General features: G+C 33.2%; 1 protein-coding gene across 1 annotated transcript; it reads left to right on the top strand.

The window, feature by feature from the left end:
• Positions 1-6077: 6077 nt before the first annotated feature.
• Positions 6078-24112, top strand: LOC129146598 (sodium-driven chloride bicarbonate exchanger-like). Its single transcript, XM_054699456.1, has 4 exons — positions 6078-6184; positions 8480-8640; positions 19113-19301; positions 24078-24112. The coding sequence occupies exons 1-4, from the start codon at positions 6078-6080 to the stop codon at positions 24110-24112; spliced, it is 492 nt and encodes a 163-aa protein (XP_054555431.1).
• The last annotated feature ends 483 nt before the right edge of the window (positions 24113-24595 follow it).

Genomic DNA, 24595 nt, shown 5'->3' with positions numbered 1-24595 from the left:
TTGGTGAGGATAAAAATATTTTGTATATGTTTCTAGGGTATGTATACATTTAAACAATAGTGGTTTTTCAAAATAACTTTTGAAAAGTTACTTTTCCTGTCATTTGTAGTTACTATTTCTACATTGCTATATAACTGATGAAGTACAAAAGAAACTAAAATTTGAATTTACTTCTCATTCATTAATATGTCAATGCACCATGGGACAACAGCAACAAAAAGTTCAGATCTTGTCCTTAACAATCTCACAGTCTAACCTGGGACTTAGACAAGTATACAAGTTGTAAATACTATATGAGGAATGCTGTGATACCATGTGGGCAGGAATGTGGGCAGACCTAGTGTTATCTTTACCCACTGTTCCTAAATGTCAATGTGATGCTAAATCACTAAAGATCTGTTTGAAATTGGGTTTGGTGGTTCTCAGGCCTAGAGTCTCAGAACCTGCATATTCAGCAAACTTGCAGGTAACATCACACCAATGTTTCTGAACATAAGATCACATTTCATGTAGCAAAGATCTAAACCACAAGGTAAGGAAACAGGGATCATGATAGCATCTCCCTTCTTGATTAGATGATGTGATTCTTGAGCTGTTTATTTTTTTTAATTGATTTATCTATTTATTGAGGTAACATTGGTTTACATTGTCATTAGTAACTTGGAAGTATAGGATCCCCCCCTTTAGGTGTAGTTACCAGAGCACACCTGCCAGCAAAGCACCCATGCTCTACCAGCATAGTGAAGTCTGAATTGAAGTAGCTAGGAAGGAAAGCAGAGGTGGGTGTTCTAGGCAGAGGAAGCAGGATGCTCAAGCACATCTGTTGACACAGTGTTGACTGTTTTTGTGAGGTTCTACCTGCTGTGGTCACATGGTTCTATTGTTAGAAATTCTTTGTGTTGAACATGTTAGTGGCCTTTCAGTTCCACAATCTTCTGAAAAACCACAGCACTTAACCAGATCATATAAACTTGTGCTGCATTTATTCTCTGGCTTAATTCTACCAGAAGTTAGTGTGGAATTAAGTGTGCACTCATGACAATATTATAAATAATACTGGCCCAGGGGCCTCCCCAGTGGCACAGCAGGTTGAGCGCAGTGCTGAGAGCTGTCTGCAGCCTCTGCAGTGCAGGTTCAATTCCCGGGCGGCCAGGAAGATGCCCACATGGCATGGCAGACCTCTCCTATATCCCCAGCTGCTCCCCTCAGCAGTGTATTTCAGTCAGTCTGCCTGTTCTGCTCCCTGCTCTGTTTCTGGTGAATCTTCTCACCCCCTGCATTTCTGGCCTGTACCCCAGTTTTTGTATGAATAAAAATAAATCTTAAAAAATAAATAATACTGGCCCAGTTAAATCTTGTTTGATACATTTTGAGCAATCTTTACAGCCTCTTTTATTTAAAAAATGCTAAAAGTGGGCCTCCCCGGTGGCGCAGCGGTTGAGCGCTGGGTTGCGGAGCTGCCGGCGACCTCTGCGGCGCCGGTTCGATCCCCGGCTGCTCCCCGGCCACCGGAGGAGGTCCACATGGCGCGCAGACCTCTCCTGCCGCCGCTGCTCCCCTCAGCAGTGTACCTCGGTCTTCTGCCTGCTCTGCTCCCAGCTCTGGCTCTGGTGAATTCTCTCACCCTCCCGCGCTTCTGACTGTACCCAGTGCATGTATAAACAAAACGAACGAACAAACAAACAAATAAATAAATAAAAACATGCTTCTATTAAAAAAAAAAAACAAAAAAAAAAAAAAATGCTAAAAGTAAACAGAAAAAATGAAAATCTTTATCAACTAGTTCATCTCTGTTAACATTAAAGAAAAACGCTGATATTTAAAATTTAAAAAGTAGAGTAAAAGTAGAAAGCAAAATTAATCCCCTATTCTTGGTCATAATACCTCTCTTCCAAATTAGTAATTGTTAGTTTCTTGTTTAACTTTTTGTGAAACTTTTAATGCCTATATCTGCATGGAGTTGCATGACCATTTTTATTTACACAATAGGGATTTTACAGTGTTTGTGCCATATTTTCTTCACTTAATAACATGTTTGGACCATTTTCCATTCATCATTACATTTTACTCAACCTTTTAAATGACTAAATTATATTTAACTATATGGACACTATTTAGCCAGTCAGGATGGGAATTTAAGTTTTTTTGGTTCTTTGTTTTACTAAAAATTTTTTTGCAGTCATCTTTACTTCTGTTTTGGCATTATTTTGTGGCATTTAAGTAGGATGAATTCTAACAATGGGACTTATGTCTCAAAGAAGCATCCTTTCTTAAACCATGATAGATACTGAAATTTGCCTTCCAAAAATGTTTTAGTAATTTACACTTAACCAGCAGTGTATGAGAGTGCTTATTTTCCCCAAACCTCACTTAATCATCAAACTTTTTCCTAATTTTATACATAAAATAAATCTTATTGTTTTAATTTACATTTCTTTAATTATTAGTGAGACTGGACATTTTTCTGTGCTTTTATGTTTCCCCTGTGATCTGTCATTTCCTATTCTGGTTTTATGTCAAATATTTTATTATGTTGTTTATTTGTAATTTTTTAATACCTTAAGCTGGTGGAATGTGCAAGTTACCTTTTAAAATGAAAAATTTACATAATTTCCTTATGATGCTTCCTGTTACTTGTTTTTCTTTTCATTGAAGTAACACGACTTCACAACATGGTATAAGTCTCGCCCCTCAGCCAAACTATAAATATCATTCAGTGCCCACTATTAAGTGTTCAGTCACCATCTAGTATGTAGAACTAAAAGTGAAATCATTTTTATATATGACCTGTTAAATTTAAAATCAGAATCGTTTACCTTACTTGTTTTATTCTACTGCCTCAAAAGCCAACTATTATGGAGTTTTAAAAATACACAACACATGCATACATACATACATACATATATATATGCTCATCTTCATTTGATGACAGAAAAACAACATATTTATCTTTCCAAACAAGTGATATAACTTTTGCTCTTTCACGATTAAAGAGTTGTTGATAAGACACTTAAAGTGCAAACCTCCCTATTTAAGACTAAAAGCATCTGTCTTCAACTGATTATAAGAAAGGCATATTCTTGGATGACTTGGAGGGAGGTGAGCAGGTGCTTATGATGACTCGACAACTTCTCCAGTTACTTAAAGTCTCTTTAATTTGTTGTGAGGAGCTTTTTTTTTTTTTTTTTTTTTTTTTTAAAGCTTCAATTTTAGAGGCATTTTTTTTTATTTATTTATTTGTTTGTTTTGTTTATACACACACTGGGTACAGTCAGAAGCGCGGGGGGTGAGAGAATTCACCAGAGCCAGAGCGGGAGCAGAGCAGGCAGAAGGACGAAGGACACTGCTGAGGGAAGCAGCGGGCGGCAGGAGAGGTCTGCGCGCCATGTGGGACCCTCCTCAGGTGGCCGGGGAGCAGCCGGGATCGACCGGCGGCCACGCCCAGAGGCCGCCGGCAGCTTCGCAGCCCAGCGCTCAACCACTGCGCCACCGGGGAGGCCCGTGAGGAGTACTTTTGGGAGGCCCTTCTTTTATATTTCTTTCTTTACTTTCATCACATATAATAAAATTGAGAAGATTGGAATACATATATATACACACATGTACATGTATGTATATATATTTGCTTTTAAAATATAACATATGTGTTGGCATAAATAACTCCCTTATTCTTAAAATGGTTGATGATTTTCACCTCCAAGTCAAATGTGATCTATTCTTTGTAACCAGTAACTTCCTAGTAACTTGCCCACTCATGAAGGTGGGAGGTGGCAGAGCAGTACTAGGATTTAGTGCTTTCATTCTGTTGCTCTTGAACAGGTAGGATTTTACCATGCTCTAGTAAGTTAAGTAGAACAGCATGTTTATCCTAAAACACCAAAATGAGTTGCTGCTTAATTATAAAGAATAAAAGAGGTGATTCAGTTAATCATTAGTATTTTCTAATTTTATTAGTTACAATTGTGTTCTTAGCCATGTTTCTGGAGCCTTATGCATGGTGCAGCTGTTTTAGGTTCAGGGAGACATCTGATGAGCAATCAAAATAGTAACAGACATTGAAGAGGAGGGTAGATGAATTTTGGCTGAGACACAATACGTCAGGGAAGAACAGAATGTATTTATCAAGGACTTAGAAATGTAGTAGGTTTTAAAGTGGCAGAAGTAATTTTGTTCTGCTTGCCCTCGTTCATTTAAAAAGGTTAATTTCAGTTAATTCATAATTCCATCTGATTTTTGAAATGCAACTTAATTCTAATAAATCATTAACATAACCATTTGAAGCATTTCTTGTTTTTTATTTGTATTCCAAGGGGAATTAATTATTTTCTACCCTAATAGTAGAAATTAAAAAGGATATTTTATCAGCACATTGCACCTGTCACATATCACATTTTGAATAATTCATGCCTACTGTTGTTGCCAAGTAAAACTTAAGCAAAGTTTTAGATTTTAAAGCTAAATTTTTGAATCATAATTATTTAATAAATGTTTGTGAAAACCAGCTGTTCACTTTTGAAAACCTAAAAAGAAGCCATATGACAAGGGCTAATGAAATCAACACACTACAGTGTCCTACTTATAAATAACATATAACGTTATTAATAGAAATGTGCACAAAGATCCCACAGCTGTGCATTTATGGAGACAACATGCTTGACTCACTGTCGTTGCCCTTTAAAAATGCTTCCCACAAATGAGCTCAGAAGACTCAAAGCAGGGGGTAGCAGTTAGGCCTCTGATACATACATGGTAGTGTGGAAAAGGATTATTACATCAAAACAATTTTATTTATGCTGTGAAAGCATTTAATATTCAAAATTAGTAAAGGTACAAACCATGAAGGTTTTTCATTGCAATATGAGATGTAAAGATAATATGGATTAAGAGTAGTTAATGCCTATAAACTCTACATTTGGATATATTTCATTTCCTTTTTACCCTTTACAATTTTGCATGTAATTCTCTAGCTCCTACCTTAACCATGTCCTCACCCCTGCACTCTTTATATCCACCCAAAAGGGGATATTTTCTCTTGATAGTCCATTAATTCCTTCAAGGTAATAATTTGGTAACCCTTTCACTTTCTATTTGGATAGAATCAGAATAGAAATTCTTCAAAATGTCAAACTGAATTAGTGGGAACATAATTAATAGAAAGTTAAATTTTGTGGAAGACATCTATTTGTAACTTGCAAAAGAAGTTTATTTTGTAGATTTTTAATATGCATTCTGTAGAGGAGATAATAATCAACCTAATCCTCAAAGAATACATAAACACCTATTTTATGTTATTAATGTTGTTTAGTAGAGAGAGAGAGAGAGAGATTCTAGTGGGTTAATCTTGGATAAAAGCAGATCCAGGCATATTGTATGAAATAAAAATAATCTCCTCAGTGCTTAAATCCACCCCCTCCCCCCCATAGAAAATGTTATGCAATTGGCCTACAATATTTTTTCATTGTCCATCACATCTCATTCATGCCTGTGAGAGTCTTGTTTGCTTTGGTTTGCTATTCAAACAAATGTCAGCTGAGTTTATTTGAAAACTGGAGTAAATTGCAGCACTTTAGGTCATTAACTGCAATCAGACATTTTGCAACTGTCAGTATATTCAGTGACTACAAATCTAGAAACAGGATTTGGTGTGTTTCCAGATCTGTTAATTCCTATCTTTGAAGTTTAAAAATAAAATGAAAACCAGAAAATAGAGATATGCTTATATATTTTATATGTAACATTTTAATGTAGTTTTTAAAATATTCATTTAAATATGATTCTTTTAGCATCATTGAGCAGCTGATATAAAGTACTGTATCTTGAAATATTTAGTAACTTAATGTTATAACTTGTGGTTTTCCTTTGATAAAATGTCTTTTGCCTTCTCATGTGATACTTCTAAAAACTTGGCTATGCCAGACCTTCTATGCATGCAACTTATAATGGCCTGGAACTCCCAGAGACATTTTTTATATTTTCCAAAATACCAGTCTCCTTTTTTGAAGGAAGCCATTCTAAAGGAAGAAATATACCTTTTAGATTTGTTTATAAAGTATCTTTTCATATTAGCACATAGATCAATGGAAAAGACTCAAGAACTGATGAAGACCAACACAAGTATAGCTAAGTGGTTTAGAGGAGGAGTTGTCTTTTCAACAAATGTTATGGAACAATTCCATACCAACAGGTAAAAAATGCTAATGCAACCAAAACTGTACAATTTATGCAAAAAATAATTCAAGATAAATTACAAATCTAAATATAAAACAGAAAGTTATAAAAGTTTTAGAGAAAATCTTCAGGACCAAGGTCTAGAAGATGAGTTTGAGACATGATGGAAGAAGCAATCCATAAAAGAAAAGAGTCACAAGTTGCTCTGCCCTTAAATTAAAAAGTTTTGTGCATCTCTATATACCACATAAATGAAATCATGAAGTGTTTGTCTTTCTCCAAACAAATGGATGAATTAAATAAAATGAACATAAAATTTTAGACTTTAAGATCAATTAGTAGTTACAAGAAGAGAAAAAGGGATAATTTCATATTAAAGGATAAAACTGGACTTCTAGTTATGAAGTTATATAGCATATACAGATACTTTTTTTTTCAGTGTATTGATCTTTATTTTTTTTATTTAAATTTAATTTTTATATTCCCCATACAATTACAACCCCCTTATTTTGACCCCAATCCCTTTTTAATGGTGCATCCCTGAAACATATATAGTAGTGCAATGATACTTCAATTTAAAAGAAATGGAAAAAGTTTCAATAAAATTAAAAATTGTAATTATAATTAAAAAAATTCTTTGTACTATGAAGAGTTTGTTAAGAGGACAAAAAGACACACTACAGACAGGGAATAAATATTTGCATATAATATATCTGGCACAAATATATATCTAGAACTTACAAGGAATTCTCAAAGTTCAATAATATGAAAACAACAAATTGCTTAGAAAAATTGGAAAAAAATACAAGTAGACATTTCACTAAAGAGGAGAGATACATGGCAAATAAACACTTAAAAAGATGTTTAGCATCACTGATCGTTAAGGAAATGCGTATCAGTGTAACATATAACACTTCCTGCACAGTTAATACAATAGCTAAAATTTTAAAACTAGTCCGTATAATAGCAATCACTGGTAAGAATGCAGGATGCTGGGTTACTTACTCATCCATTGTGGTGTGAATGTAAAAAGGTACAGTTAATCTAGAAAACAATTGTCAGTATCTTACAAAACTACACATTCATTTACAGTATGATCTAGTAATTTTAGTCATAGGCATTTATCACAGAAGAAGGAAAAATTATGTTCATATGAAAACCTATACATGACTATTCATAGCAGCTTGAGTTGTAATGGGAAAAACCTGTCAAAAACCCAAATATCTTTCAATGGGTGAATGGTATAGAAGTTCTGGTACATCCATACAATGAAATTTGAGTCAACAATAAAACAGAACATACTGTTGTTATATGTAGCAACTTGGAAGAATTTTAAGCTCATTCTGCTTAGTGAAAAATGTCAATTTCATAAAAAAATAATATCGTCAGATATCAGATTATAGTTATGAAGAGCAGATTTGTGATTGCCATAGAACAGAAACAAGATAAGGATTGAGATTATAAAGGTGTACCATGGAGTTTCTTTGTAATGATAGAAGAGTTTTATATCTTTATTTTGGTGGTGATTACTTGATTGCTGAATTATGCTAGTATAAATAACAGTACATAGAACTAAACACACACTCACAAATATACCACATCTTCTCATGGTTCTTAAAATGTAAATTTTTACTTCCAAAGGAGCGAAAATAAAATGTATATGCTTTCTTATTCAATATTTTTTACTATTATCTGGAAATAAAATTTAACTATAGATTTTTGTATAATAAAGTGATCATCTTATGTAGCTCAAGAAATCCATGGGAGTATTTTAAAAAATTATTATTAATGTTATAATAATAAACAATAATAATAGTGTGGGTGTCAATTTACAGATTTATACTTAAGTAGTTAAGAAAAAACATGTTTTAGTAGTGCATAAAAATCAGTAAAAATTAAATATATTCATATATATGACAGAAAGTATTATATATCCAGTACAAGTAATTTATAGTCCCCCAAATACCATCATACTCTTATATAATTTAAGTCTTCTTTACCACTCAATAACTAGAAACTAGGTTTCAAATTTAGCAAGGTTTATCTGTCAAAATAACACCAGCATAAGTTGAAAAAGTCCATAAATTCAACTGAAACAATTATGTTATGCAGGAAAATGGGCATGAACTCCTTAGAAGAACTTGCAGTTGTATCTGGATAGATGGCCTTGCATTAGCTCTTACATACTTCTAAAACCCTTGAAACAAAGAACTTATATGAATATTTATCTGTTTCTACCTCTTATTATTGGAATAAAGGCTCTTCCATCTATAATATAATATTTAATGTACTGAAAAAACTATTTGTGTAGGTGGTTGAAATTTGAAGAAGATGTGGAAGATGGAGGAGAAAGGTGGAGCAAGCCTTACGTGGCCACTCTTTCGTTGCACAGCTTGTTTGAGTTGAGAAGTTGCATTCTAAATGGAACCGTGCTGCTGGATATGCATGCCAACAGTTTAGAAGAAATTGCAGGTATATTTTTTTTTGCCCATAGTCTATTGTACTCTTATGGGGTTTTTTCTTTTCTTTTCACTTTTCCTTATAATTCTGTACATATGTGACCTGAAAAATAAATTCTCATCATCTGCATATGGGGCCTTAAAAAACAATTTTCTCCTGCCCCCTTCATTGTAGATAAAAGAAATTGAGTCTCAGAGAACTGTGGTCTCACATCACTGGCAAGTCAAGGACAAGTACCTAGATAGCTTGACTCCCATTTAGTATTTATTACTATTTGTTGTTACATTTAGTTAGACTGCACCATTAGAAAATTGAAGGGGGGCCTTGCTGGCGGTGTAGGGGTTAAAGACACAGTGTTATGAAGTTATCACCAGCTACTGCAACATGAGTTTCCTCCCTGGCCAGGGAGATACCCACACCGCACAGCAGACCTCTCCTATCCTGCCTGCTGCTGCCCTCAGTAGTGTATTTCAGTAGATCTGCCTGTTCTGCTTCCCACTCTGTCTCTGTCTCTGGTGAGTCCTCTCACCCTCTGCACCTCTGGCCTATACCCCAGTTCATGTATGCATAAATAAGTAAATCTTCAAAAAAAAAAAAAAAAAAAGAAAAGAAAATTGAAGGGAAAAAAACCTGCAAAGCTAGGGATTGATTTTTTCATTATTCAAATATATGAAATAACAAAATGAAAAAATTCATCAAATAAGAAAAATATTATTTTGAACTAAATGTAAGGTGTGGCCATTTATTTTAAACTGAATTAAAATTTTTGAATTCTGAAAGATGTAGCTGAGATTAGTTTGTAATTTAATACTATATTATCCCCTTGAGATGAATGATTTGTATTAGAATCCTATTATTGCTTTATAGCACAGGCAGTCATATTTAGGAAGTGTCTCACTGTACCTAAAAAAATAGAGGCAAAGTTTGACTGTATCTTTTGATCTGGGAAATGAATATATTTTAGTAAAAAGAAAATAATACAAAAAACACAGATATGAGTCTTGTAAGTATAAATGAAATGGTTAAGGAAGGTTTTAAAAATAAAGAAAGAAAGCAGGTAGTTTTAAAAAATTCCTAGTTAGGAAAAAATAAAAGCAGTTTTATATGCAATTTATTTGTGAAGTAGAAAGACTTAAGGGAGACTTCAAAGTCTTAATTACATTGTAAAGATGGGGAAAAATGAAACCCTAAAACACTGCTTGTATTTTTTTTTTTGATCACATAAATGAGATTATATTAGAAACAGGATATATATAAAATTTAATCAACAGAATAGTCTCATGAAATGTCATCTTCAGTCTACAATGAGAAAATAGAAATTTTGACACTTTCATGTCCAGCTCCCATCTAAGGGCCTCTGAGTTTGAGCCCTGTTTCACTGTCTTAGTAAAGAATGGCTTGAAGAGAATGTTGCCCAAATTTTAATGACAGTTTGATTACTTTAAAATTAGTTATCGTGTTCTCGGTACTGAGAGGTTTGCATATATTGCAATATGTGTGTAAAGTATGAAAAGATATCTGTATCTTGACTCACAATATTAAACAAAAATTAAAACATAAAACAGGAAACACAACTGCTCCTGCAAGTTTTATCCACCTAGAAAGAGGTTACTCTTTAAAATATATGAGACTACATTAAAGTTAAATACAGTATGCTTTCAAGAAGACCACCAGCTACAGTGGAGGTTTATTAATACTTTAAGGAAATGGTTAACTACAAAATTAGCAAACTTCCTGAGAATATTGGAATCATAGCTATCCAGTTCAATTTCAAGATTTTGCAGTAAGCTGTAAAAGGGCTCTTACTTGATACCCAATAAACATTTTTATATTTTTTAACTAGGACTCAGATGGCTGGGATTTTCATGCTACTTTGCAGTTTAGGAAGCTTCTCATTTCTATACTATCTTTTTGATACTCAAAACAAACTTGGTGCCTAGTATTGTTATTGCTATCCTTACTCCATAAATGAAGAAATTGGGATAAAGGTCTTGCCCAAAATAAGAAGTTAATTTCTGCCTGTTAAGTCAGTAATGGCATTACCTTTGAAAATGGATTAATCCAAATGAGTGTTGGATTGGCCATATGTCATGAAGCTGTCAAATTCCTCAACTTGGCAAAATGAACCTTAAAATATCCTTCATAGTTTTGCCAGGTTTTAAATTTTTAAAGCATGTCATTTCTAATGCTTTCCATAGGAATTTATTCCTGGCAGGAAACCGTCTCCTATAAATTAGACTAAAACCCTGTGTTTATTTTATCACCTTAGCTCAGTTTTATTGGCTAAATTTATGCGTCCTGCCCCTAATAGAACCCTGTTGCCTGAGCTCAATTCTGGAAAATACCTGAAGGTTGTTAACCGTGTTAAATCTAGCCTTTTAAAGCAAATTACATCCTTATAAATGGAAGTAGTTCAATGGAAGTCTTGATACCCCAAAGAGCTTTTTAGTATTTTTTCTGCTCTTCTAATTAGTCTGTATCTTTCTGACTCCAAAGTAACCCAACTTGAATGTCCCATTTTCAGTGTAGAACACTCTGCAAACTGTTGTTCAGAAGATGTCAGCTGAGAGTTAGTAAAGGTTAGAAAAATATGATATATAGATATTTGTGTTGATTATTGCTACCTTAGATTCCTTTTCATCATTAGTGAAAAGATTCCTGCTCATTGAGTAATTTTAATTTGACTTATTAAATCCAAAGTTATTTATTTTTACTCCCAGTAAAATCTCATTAAAACATTTTCTCCCTATAGCTTGTAAGTCATTTTCTTATTCTTCACTTACTGTTATTTTCCTTTGTGACAATTGAATTGATTTATCATATATGTAATAATTAGGAGATCTTCATTTGCATTTTTAAAGACTTCTAACTTTGCAAATTATTTTCACAGCTTATATTTTATTATCACAGCAACATTATGATGTAGGGAGGAAGCTAATTTCCTTATAAAATAAACAGATGAACAGAAAGTGATATATTAAAGGTGACATTTGCAGAGATGGAAATACTTTCTTTTGATTAACCTATAATAATAAAGTTTGTTTTAGTCTATTATTTGATCATTTGTGATTGTAGTGATTAACAATAAGACCTGGACCTTTTTCTGCACCTCCTTTTTCTTGTATTTTTCTGTATGTTTGGCAGTTAGTGGCATGTATTAGTAGTTTCAGTTTTCCTAAAGCTAGATATAATAGTCTATCTTTTAAAGTGCTAACTCCTCTTACTTTTCAGTTCACAGTTTCTGTACCATTGATGTTTTCTAGACAAATTCTAGTAGAGGAATATGACCCAGATATTTTTTAAGAATGATCAAGGATTTTTATATCAATGTTCTGATATGGTTTTTAATAGACTGTTAGATAAGTCTTTAAAGAGATTTATGTAGACTTAGCAGAAGAAAATCTCATTTGTATCTGGCACTTCTGTCAAGAATTTCTGGTATAATTAAAGTAGGATTTTCTTTTGGATAAAGTTAATTTAAAAATATCTATTCCCAATGTTTCAGGGAGCTCAGAATAAATTTAAACTTCTTTCTTCCTTCAAAATATTACTTAACCTTTTCCAATCCAAAGTTTTCCAGATATCTTTTCTCACCATGATTTATTGTCCTAAAGAGATTAATTGCATTGAAAAAACTTATCTGTATTCATGTAAATTACAGACAATTTTGTGGTCTATGTTAATCTCTGAAATTCAGCACTGAAGATTAACATGGAAATATTTTTTTAGGCCGTATGTGTATTTAAACTTAATTATGTCAATGAAAGTGAAGAAGAAATTAAAATTAAAACAAAGTTAATTCCTTAGACAGATTAATCAACATAACCCTCACATCATCAAAACAACTTTTATTGTTTAAAATCTTTCAATGAGAGAAAAATCCATAGTTAGTTTCACTGAATGTAATCTTCCACGTTGAGGTAATCGTGTATATTTATAACATACTTATACTTTTACCCTCCCTGATCTGGAAAGTAAGTATTCTTTTGGTGGTTTACATTTTGAGTACACAAATTCCTATTAGAGCTGTCACCCATACTGTTCAATTTATACTTATCTTGTTCCCTGTTTCTCCAGCTTCTTTTAGAGTTAAAACAATGAGCTTTCAGACAAAACATTTATAAGATAATTTTTAAAGAGACAGAGATTTATATAATCTGTAAAAATATGGTCTTTAGAAACTTCATTTAGTAGTCAAGATGGATTGATATGATGAAATAATTGATGAAGATGAGAAGCATTTTTGATATTATGAGACCTTTCTGCATAAATGCTACTAGTTTTTGTAGAGCCCTTTTAATGCTAGAAGACTGTGACTTATCCTTTTTCTTCTTGCTTTTCCACTTATTATCCAGATCCTGGCATAATACTTTGGCAGGCTTGACTTCATTATTTAGGAATCATAGCATGCTGAGACTGTAGGACTTGACTCTGGGCCCAAAGTCATTATGGTCCATTATCCTTTCTACTTTTCAAAGGTTGATACTAATTAATATATATTATAGTTTTGAAGAGAACAGTATAAGTGATTGGTGAATCAGACTTCCTTTAGTACTTAGATCTTACCTCAGTATAAGTTATATTTTTAGGTAAGATGATGAACTTTATTATTTTTCATTATTTGATGCATTTATACCTCAGAGAGGTTTACTGTCTATTTTTGTGTAAGCTATGAGCAGAAAAGTGGGCTCTTTGTTTTTCTATTTACTTTTTAATGTAACTATTTCAAAGACCTGGGCCTTCCTGGTGGAGCAGCAGTTTGAGCATAGCGCTGTGAAGCTGTCCACAGCCTCTGCAGCGCAGGTTCAATTCCCGGTGGCCAGGGAGATTCCCACATGGCGTGGTAGACCTCTTCTGTCGCACCCGCTGCTCCCCTTAGCAGTGTGTTTCCATTGTCTGCCTGTTCTGCTCCCCGCTCTGTCTCTGGTGAATCCTCTCATTGTCCCACACCTCTGGCCTGTACCCTAGCTCGTGTATAAAAATAAATAAATCTAAACAAAAAAAAAAAAAACCTATTTCAAAGACCTTATTTTTAAAAACTGTGAAGCTATGACCTATGGGATTTTATAGTGCTTTGGTAGGAGTTAAAAATCATAACCATGTGCATTTTTTATATGATCTGATTAGAATACTGGCCTGGGAACAAACTTTCTGGTTTCTGGCAGAAACTGCTATGCAATAATATCCTATTAGTGTTTTAATAATATCCTATTAGTGTTTTAATAATATTCTACTTTAAAACTTCCATTTGGAGTATATAATACATTTTATATACATTTTCCTTTTTAGCAAGGTTTCAGTGTAAAGTCACAGGTGTCAAAAATTTATCATTTTCTTTCTTTCCAATTATTCCAGAGGTATTGTAACTACTGATCTAAGAACTGAGACATAGATTTGAATTTTACTCTATAACCACATAAATTTTCAGATAAGGAAGGGTCTTTGACGGTAATTATAATGGATATTATAGTTGATTCCCAAACATGCATTCTTGCTCTTTCCATTGTAAATAGCAAAGTGTTGGAGTATTCCTTCAAGCTCACATCTAGGAATGATAATTACATTTTACATGATTGAAAAATAATAAAAAGAAGATAATTATTTTGTGACATGGAAATTCTATGAAATTCAGTGTCCATATGTTTTATTGAAATACAACTATGCTCATTTGTATACATGTTTTCTATGGCTACTTTCATGCTATAAAAGCAGAGTTGAATAGTTATGACATAGCTCGTACCATCCACAGATCCCTAAAATATTTATTATTTGGCCCACTATAGAAAGTTTGTGTACTTTTGGCCTTAGAGAACTGACTCAAGAATGAAGGGTAGTTTTTGACTTGTCTAACCCAGTCATAGTGGTCCATATCCTCTGCCAGTGATTGATTCAGCATAGGAAGAGCTGTCAGTTGGATTTTGAGACTTTTTCTGGTCAGGGTAGAAAAACCTTTCTATTAAAAGAAATTCACAAGAAAGCAAAATAATCTATGAGTACAAACAAACTTAGTTATTTCCTTGTTGCTGCTGGAACCACCTTGTGAACCTAAATCTGCTGGAGGTTAAAGCTCTCATCTAGAGGAGTAGGATGCTGCCAGAATCTCAGAGAAATAGAATTAGAGATAATTTTCATCTGTTTGTTAGGTGATTTGGAATTTATGAATTCATCCAATGGAATTCATGATTTTAGATAGTTTGTTTTGGGTTTTCTGTTATTAATAAACCCAAGTTTACTTCAATTTAATGTATTATTATAAAATATAGATGAACATATTGAAATAATCACAAAATTCATGGCCAGGATGGAATTCAAATGGAAATTATAAGAACAATCATGTACTGAAAAATATTTACTGAGGATCTCAATATTCCAAATATTGCACTAGGTACCTTATGTCCTTAGTCCTGGTAACAACGTCTGAGACAGATATTTTCTCCATCTTATAAATAAGCATACTGAGGTATTTACATTTACAAAGCCATGGCTAGAATGTGATAGAAAACCCAGGTCTGTTTGCCTAATCCATGATATTTTCATATTGAAGGAAAACACTAAGGGAGAATTCTGCTAATTTTCAATCTTTAGATACTCAGTAAGACCATGGATGGCAATTCATTGTGATCTACTTTACAGAGGAATTAATGCCTCAGAAAATCAGAGTTCATATTTTATAATCTGAAAGCAGGCTAATAATACTGAGGTTTATTAAGGTAGTCTTTGTATTATCAATAAGATTAAAATTCCTTTACTCATCCACCTCTTTTATTGATATTTCTAACATCTCTGGTAAAAAACAACCTGCTTATTATAGCCTTCTGAAATATCTTTTATTCCTTGTTTTGTGATTATGATATTAACATGTTTCAGGAAAGTTTGAATGGACTGTCTTTATCTCAGTGTGAAAGAGTTGTTTACTCTCCAAATACAAACTAGAGAGCTACCTATAGGACTCCTTGCATCAGATATTCACAGATAGACTTTTGCCCACTTTAAGAGGAAATATGGAAATTATTCTCCCCTAGCAAAATGGAGAAAAATCATATTAAATTACCACTGTAAAACCACTCTCCAATTTTTAACATGATAATTGTATTGATATTGCCTATACTACTATTTACTTCTATCCATGTGAATAACATAGACCATAAAGCACTGTTTCAATACAACTATGTCTGTTTGAAAAAAATGATACTCCCCAAGACTATATATTTAACATAGAATGGTTTGCAATAAAAAATTCCCAAGTTTTTTATTTTTTTTTATTTATTTATTTTTTTTATTTTTTTTTTTAAATATTAAATTTTATTTTTATATTCCCCCATACAATTGCAAACGCCCCATTCTGACCCCAATCCTTCCCCTCCCGCCCCCCACCCCCAAAAAGTGTCTCTGGTTCATAGTTTTTGTTGATTTTGATTTTCACTTTCTTATATTCATTTTCCTGGTCCCTTATTTAAGTTTTCTAGATTCCTGCTATGAGTGAGACCATCCGGTATTTTTCTTTTTCTTTTTGGCTTATTTCGCTGAGCATGATCCCTTCCAGCACCATCCATGTTGCTGCAAATTGCATGTGTTTATCTTTTTTGAATGCTGAGTAATATTCCATGGTATATATGTACCATATCTTCTTGATCCAGTCATCTATTTTTGGGCATTTGGGTTGTTTCCAAAGCTTAGCTATTGTAAACAGTGCTGCTATAAACATAGGAGTGCAGGTGCTCTTTGGAATTGATGTTTCTGTGTCCTTTGGGTAAATACCTAGGAGTGGAATTGCTGGATCATATGGAAGCTCTATGTTTAGTAGGTCCAGAAATCTCCACACAGCTCTCCATAGTGGTTGGACCAGTTTGCACTCCCACCAACAGTGCAGAAGAGTTCCTTTTTCTCCACATCCTCGCCAACATTTGTTGTTGCTAGTTTTTTTAATATGTGCCATTCTCACTGGTGTGAGATGGTATCTCATGGTAGTTTTGATTTGCATTTCCCTGATGACAAGTGATGTTGAACATTTTTTCATATGTCTGTTGGCCATTTGCATTTCCTCTTCAGAGAAGTTTCTTTTTAGCTCTTCTGCCCATTTTTTGACTGGATTATATTCTTGGTTGTTGCTGAGTCTCATCAGCTCTTTGCAGATTTTTGTGATCAGTCCTTTATCATTAGTGTTGGGTGCAAAATGTTCTCCCAGTTGGTGGGGTTTCTCTTTGTTTTTGTTATTGTCTCTTTTGCTGTGCAGAAGCTCTTTAATTTGATGTAGTCCCAGCTGTTTATCTTTCTCTTCACTATCACTGCTTTGGGTGATGTGTCTGTAAAGATGTCTTGATGTGCAAATCACGTAGTGTTTCGCCTATATTTCCTTCTGTGTATTTTATGGTTTCAGGTCTTATGTCTAGTTCTTTAATCCATTTTGAGTTGATTTTTGTGTATGGTGTGAGGTAGTGGTCAAGCTTCATTCTTTTGCATGTAGCGACCCAGTTTTCCCAGCACCATTTATTGAACAAACTTTCTTTGCTCCAATGCATAGTCTTTGCTCCTTTGTCAAAGATTAGTTGACCATAAATCTGTGGGTTTATTTCTGGATTTTCTATTCGATTCCATTGGTCTGTATGTCTGTTCTTGTTCCAATACCATGCAGTTTTGATGATTATGGCTTTGTAGTAGAGTTTGAAGTCTGGGAGTGTGATGCCTCCATTTCCTTCTTTTTTTTTTCAGTAGAGCTTTGGCTATTCGGTGTTTTTGGTGATTCCATATGAATTTCATCAATAATTGTTCTATTTCTTTGAAGAATGCCATTGAGATTTTGATTGGAATAGCATTGAATCTGTATATTGCTTTTGGTCGGATGGCCATTTTAATAATGTTTATTCTTCCAATCCATGAGCAGGGATGTCTTTCCATTTCTTTGTGTCTTCTTCTATTTCTTTTAACAGTGTTTTATAGTTTTCTTTGTATAGGTCCTTTACCTCTTTTGTTAGATTTATTCCCAAATATTTGATTTTTTTTATTTCGATAATAAAAGGGGTGGTTTTTTTGATTTCTTCTTCTTCAGATTTATTGTTTGTGTATAGGAAGGCTACTGACTTTTGCATGTTGATTTTGTATCCTGCCACTTTACTGAATTGATTGATGAGTTGAATTAGTTTTTCTGTGGAGATTTTGGGGTTCTCTATGTATATTATCATATCATCTGCAAATAGTGATAGTTTGACTTCTTCTTTTCCTATTTGGATTCCTTGGATGTCTTTCTCTTGTCTTATTGCTCTGGCTAGGACTTCCAGTATTATATTGAAAAGCAGTGGTGAGAGTAGACATCCTTGTCTTGTTCCAGATCTTAATGGAATTGCTTTCAGCTTTTCACCATTGAGAATGATACTGGCTGTTGGCTTGTCATAGATGGCCTTTATGATGTTGAGGTATGTTCCTTGTATCCCAAGAATTTCAAGGGCTTTTATCATGAATGGGTGTTGCACTTTGTCGAAAGCTTTCTCAGCATCTATTGATATTATCATATGGTTTTTATATTTCTTTTTGTTGATGTGTTGGATAACGTTGATTGATTTTCGGATGTTAAACCATCCTTGTGCCCCTGGAATGAATCCAACTTGGTCGTGGTGAATTATCTTATGGATACATTGTTGGATTCTGATAGCTAAAATTTTATTGAGGATTTTTGCATCAGTGTTCATTAGGGAGATTGGCCTATAGTTTTCCTTTTTTGTGTTGTCCTTATTCGGTTTTGGTATTAGTGTAATATTGGCTTCATAGAACGTGTTTGGTATTGTCCCTTCCTTCTCAATTTTTGGAAGAGTTTGTGAAGGATAGGCACTAATTCGTCTCTGAATGTTTGGTAGAATTCATTTGTAAATCCATCAGGTCCTGGGCTTTTGTTTTTGGGGAGGTTTTTAATTACCATTTCAATTTCGCTGCTTGTAATTGGTCTGTTTAGGTGTTCTATTTCTTCTTTATCTAGCTTTGGGTGATTGTAGAGTTGTAGGAATTTGTCCATCTCCTCTAGATTGTTGAACTTGTTTCCATATAACTGTTCATAGTAGTTACTGATTATTCTTTTGATTTCTGCTGTGTCCGTTGTGATTTCTCCTCTTTCATTTATGATTCTGTGTATTTGTGCTTTCTCCCTTTTTTCCTTTGTGAGCCTGGCTAGGGGTTTGTCTATTTTATTTATTTTTTCAAAGAACCAGCTCTTGGTTTCATTGATCTTTTGGATTGTTTTTTTAGTTTCAATTTCATTTATTTCTGCTTTGGTTTTTATTATTTCTTTTCTTCTACTGGTTCTTTCCCAAGTTTTTTAAATGCAACATTTCTCCAAACTTCTGCTTGTAAGTCATTATTTAGAGATATTTTAAGGGATTCACTGCTATTTTAAGATGAATAATGTTATCTAGGGTATGTATGTCCAAACTCAGTTGTTCTCTGCTGGCTCACAACAGGATTGCTGTGTGAATCTTCTTTCTTTGTTCCCTCTTCAGATATGGTTCTTGACCAACAAGTGAGCTCAGGTCAGCTCAATGAGGATGTGCGTCACAGGGTCCATGAGGCACTCATGAAACAGCACCACCACCAGAATCAGAAAAAGCTCACCAATAGGATTCCCATTGTTCGTTCCTTTGCTGATATTGGCAAGAAACAATCAGAACCAAATTCCATGGATAAAAATGGTAAATGTTTCTTTATTGTGTTCTTTATATCTACTACAGGTTATTGAAATAACAAAGTGTTTCTAGATCCCTTACAATACATTTTAATCAAAAATGATTTATTGAAGTTGAGATTGCTGTAGAATTTTTTTCATATACATATATAGTCTTACTAGTAAGCAGTAAATTGAGACATTTTAACAAAATATTTAAGTTTCTTAAAAGGTTCATGACAGAATGCAAGGGAAACTTTTATATAATAAGAACTTGTAGACCCAACTTGAGCAGCAACTGCTAGTCTTTTTTCCACAGCTTGAGAATGTAACACAGTGATTTGAATTATTACCATAGATAGTTTGTTAAAATGAGTAATGATCACAGATTTGTATTTGGGGGGAAAAAGATTTTGGTTTCATGTTGCTCATAGTAAACAAATACCATTAGAGATTGCAATGAAAATGGTCAACTGTTGTAGATCTACATATATTAAGTCTGATTTGGAGTTCATGGGCTTATTGCTATTAGCAGTGCTGCTTCTTCACTCAAGAAGCCACCACACTTACTAGTTTTGCATACTAGCATATATGGCCTCTGCTGTTTTCTAGCAATCATGACTTAACTTTGTACAGTCTGGGCTTCAGATTATTTTATCCTTCCTGTGTTTTTTATTCTCCCCTTATATCCATTACCTTTCATCATTTATACTAAGGAATTATCTTAGGACTCTCTTATTATCTTCTATCCTTTTCATTAATCATATGAAGGAAAATGGAGTTGTAATGGTGGAGGAAATTAGTATTGTCATGAGGATGAATTTGCTAGACTTTTATCAACTATGAAAGTTCCCACTTCTAAAAGATAAAAATGAATGAAAAGTATTTTCAAATGCTTTTTTAGAAAGACTGGCTTCCCCAAGCGGACTAAAGCACATATATTGGCAAGATGGAATGAATACTTTATGTAATATCACTCCAATTTTCAAAAATTTCAGAGATACTATAAACAAATACATGAAAATTAGTTTTTCCCAGATTTCACTGATATCAGAATTTTTGCCACTTTTCATACTACTGAATTAAATATATGCAAACAAATAGTAGAAATGCTTTACTGAATTGATGAAAATAGGTAGATGTACTATTATTTAAGAACATAAAATCAGTTTTTAATGATTTTTAAAATATCTATTTGATTTATTTTTATTTATTTTTTTAAAGATTTATTCATTTATTTATACAAGCACTGGGTACAGTCAGAAGTGCGGGAGGGTGAGATAATTCACCAGAGCCAGAGCAGGGAGCAGGGAGAAGAACAGGCAGAAGGACTGAAGTACACTGCTGAGGGGAGCAGCAGGCAGCGGGAGAGGTCTGCGTGCCATGTGGGACCCTCGCCCGGTGGCTGGGGATCAAACCGGTGCTGCAGAGGCTGCGGGCAGCTTCGCAACCCAGCGCTCAACCACTGAGCCACCGGGGAGGCCCTCTATTTAATTTTTAAAAGGCCCTTCAATGACTAATGAAAGTCATTTTCATTATATAGAAGAGTCTGTAGTTGTAGGGATATTAAATTCAGTATAAGTATTATGAGCACTTTATGATATATACCAACTTGTATTTATAGATTCCACTGAACATTTTGAGAATGTATAACTTGCTTTGAATCACATCATCTATTTAAAATATATTCATTTTCTAAATCACAATTTGCTTTAAAATATGTTATACATAAAATTGGCAAAATGAAACTTTTATATTCTGAGACCTATTATAAATGTAGTGCTTTTACTATGTGACAATACTAGTATTTATTTGGTATGATGATATTAAGAAAACAGACTCAGAAAGGTATTAATTTTGACTATGGGCTTCTGTTTACACATTTGCAAAGTTCTTATTGAAATGTTTGTATGAACTAGTGCTCAGTGGGTGCAAACACATTTTATGAAAATAAGCTTCCTTCATTTTTAGTTCACTTTTACCAGAAATTAGATGATAAAATATTTGTCAATAAGAATGATAATATTTTTATTTAAAGATATAAACAGCTTGGGTCATGAACTAGATTTAATGTATAACTAAGATTTATGGAAAATAATGTTTATTATAAAATAATTTTAACATGCTTTTGGAAGGACAAGTACTGAATTTACTGGATCAACCAAATTTTTATATTAGCACCCTATTTGCTATTATGTTAAACACCTACTAAACATAAGAGATGCTAGAATTATAGCCATGAATCGCAAGTCTACATATAGATACAAGGTTTCTGAGAGTCTGGTTTTGGTCTTATTCAGGCAACTGCTTAGTTTCTAAAAACTAGAATGTGAGTAGTTCTGAAGTGATTCTGTCACCATCTGTACAATCAGCCCTTATCTGAACACATACAGATCCACTCAAAGCATACATTAGGGTAATAAAAACTTGGAAACATTTCTAATAAGATTCATATATCCAATTAAGTATTGTTTGAGAGTATGCTGTCAGAGTGGTTTTCTAAGCCTAGGCTTATAACACCTCCTTGTGACTCTGTTTTGCTTCCTCACACACTTTGCATAATTATGTGTGTTGAGAATTCTGAAAATATGTATAGTTTCACCAATTTAGAAATACATCTCCTACCCAGAAGTGGAAAAAGTGTGAAAGACCTTTATTACTAAGGTTCTCAATCTACTTATGAACTCAAAAAACTGACAAACTCTAGATAAACAAACAAATTGAAATTCATAACTGTAAATATATATTTGACATTCTGTCTCAAAATATGCAATAGAGCTTTAGTTTTTGGGCAGTAGTACAGAGAGATGCAAAAGGATTTTAAGACAGCCAAAAGAGTAAAAATAATTTTCTTCCTATTAAAATCCCTTCAATAAAGTGTTTCATGCAAAAGGTTAACTTTTTTTTTTCTTTTTTAAGATTGTAGAATGGGATTTAAATAGAGTGAGGATTTCTAGAAACTTGAAAACAAAACATTTTCCTTCCCAAGTATAAAGATGGAAATAAGCCCACTCTTGCTTAATATACTTTACTTTGGAGACAAAAATAGTTGAAATTTTCTCAGAAATGAATTGATGCTTATGTAAAGAAATCTAACGTCTATTAGAGTAAGTTTTCTGTTTCCTTAATGGATTTGTTCCTTGAGCAGGTACCCTAGGTAGTAGTCCTAAGGGGTTAAACATTCAGATACTATATTTCAAATGCAAATCTCCCTCATATTATAGATTAGATTTACTATGTATTTCCTGCTGTTTGCCCCCTAGTCCACACTATTTTGTTAGTAAATCCTTTTAGGGATTTGCGATAATTTGTCGATCTCACCTCCAAATACACTAGCTTTACTTTTTTGTATAATTTATTTTCTTGGTGTTCTGCACATTCTCTTAAGGGCTAAGATACAGGATGCTATGGATTCACCATGCATTTTTAATGCCACCATGCTGTGTTTAACTTTCACTTTTCATTAAGCATCAAAACTGTGAGAATTAAGTGTCTGATTCTGATGTTTCAATAAAAAGTGACAGTTACATTTGGCAAAACAACAGAAAAAAATAATAGGAAAATAATATCTTCTTTATCATTAGAACCCTGAAAAGAATATGGCTGGGAGTACTCTAAATATATCAAGAATGTTCAATGAATTCATTGAAAACTTGGATTTTCTAAAAGCAGTAATAAGACTTTTGGGTTAAACGATCTAGAGAGAAAAATATATCAAAGTTTGTATTTATCATTTTGGTCATGCATTCAACTGTATCTTGAGACATTTGAATTAAAATTAGTATAAAATATCATTACCCTGTTGATAAACTTCATATTTAAAAAAAATCAGAACCCTTAGGTTCCTTAAGTGTAGGATGTCTACATTCCATTGTGTCCTTTACTAATAATTCTAACTTTGTTTCTTTTTCTTTACAAATGTCATTTCTCCCTCCTAATACAAATACTTTCTAATTGTACCTTTTATTTAGGACCTCAAAAGGAGTTACAAAGCAGGAGTTCTCAGATTTACTCTTAAAGATGTGGGTTCCTGGAGAACCTTTAGATTTGTAAGGAGGGGGTGTGTATTGACTTTTTAGACTTGCGTAGACTCCAATCCTTAATGTACATGAAGTATTGTGAATGACTGTTATTTATGACTTTAGGAAGTCAGCTTTATTACTTTCTAATCACTTTTTAAATTTTTTTACAAGTGCTCTACTTTTTATTTTCAGATGCACAATGCTTTTATGTGTGTTTAGATATTTAGATGCTGTCTTATCTTTTAAATACTGTGATCTCACAAGTAAGATACCAAGAATATAAAAATTATCCCTTATAGTGTTCTACCTTTGAAGAAAATAAGGTATAATTATTCCTGGACTTACTTGAGAGAAAACATGTAATTGATAAAATTCAATGTGTACTAAAAGTATTTTCCACTGTACAAAAAAAAAAATCAAGATGACAGTGTTGGCACAACCAATGGATCTGTTTAGAGGCTTTATTTTGGAATGTCAAGACTAGATCTTAACATAAAAAATATTTATAATATGAGGGCTTAAATTTGTTATTTCTTATATTAAGTATTTTCAGGTATATTACCTTTTCTGAATTTAATTATTATCCTAGGTTCCTTAAGATTGATTACATAGTTTTCCTGTTTGAAGGATAGCTCACCTAATCAACATTTTCTGAATATTTAACCTTTCTTTCTTCATGTTTTCTATTCCCATGAATAAATGTATTGTTACACATGTATGTAACTTTGTCATTCATCTTTATATTTCTTTATTTTGCTCTGTCTTGTGTCTGTCTCTAACAGGCTCATCTCATCTCTGTACCTCCCTCATCTCCTAACCTTTGGGTACTCTAAATGCGTTGAAGGTTTCTGAGGTAGTGTAAACCAGCTTGGTCTCTAGGTGAATAGTAATGTACCTCTATGTCTTCATCCCAGTTTCCTTCTATTACACATAATTTTCAGTGGATTAAGCAGTAACAATTGTATACTTACGTGATATATTTTTACTATTGATTTGAAATTGGCCACATAAAATTAAAAAGCTGCTGTTTTACAAAATATGTGTACATCATTTGTTTAAAAAAGAATAAAACTATAGGTAAGGATTTGAATTCATTAATATCAGGTTTTTTGAGAACATATTTACAGTAGTGTTTTAATAAGATACTTTAGTGAACTGACACTGCTTAAAGTCTTGAAGTGTAGTACTTGGGGACATAATCTCATATTACTTCCCCCACCACTTTATGATGAGGGGAATGACTATGCCAGTTTCACGATGGACTTAGTGAAAAAATATGCTTTCAAAAGCAGAAAAACAG

This window comes from Talpa occidentalis, unplaced genomic scaffold, assembly GCF_014898055.3.
Source record: "Talpa occidentalis isolate TD23 unplaced genomic scaffold, MPIMG_talOcc4v2.1 talOcc4.3, whole genome shotgun sequence".
Classification (NCBI taxonomy): domain Eukaryota; kingdom Metazoa; phylum Chordata; class Mammalia; order Eulipotyphla; family Talpidae; genus Talpa; species Talpa occidentalis.
Note: the sequence above shows the minus strand (reverse complement) of the source record. Positions and strands in the feature narration are given on the sequence as shown.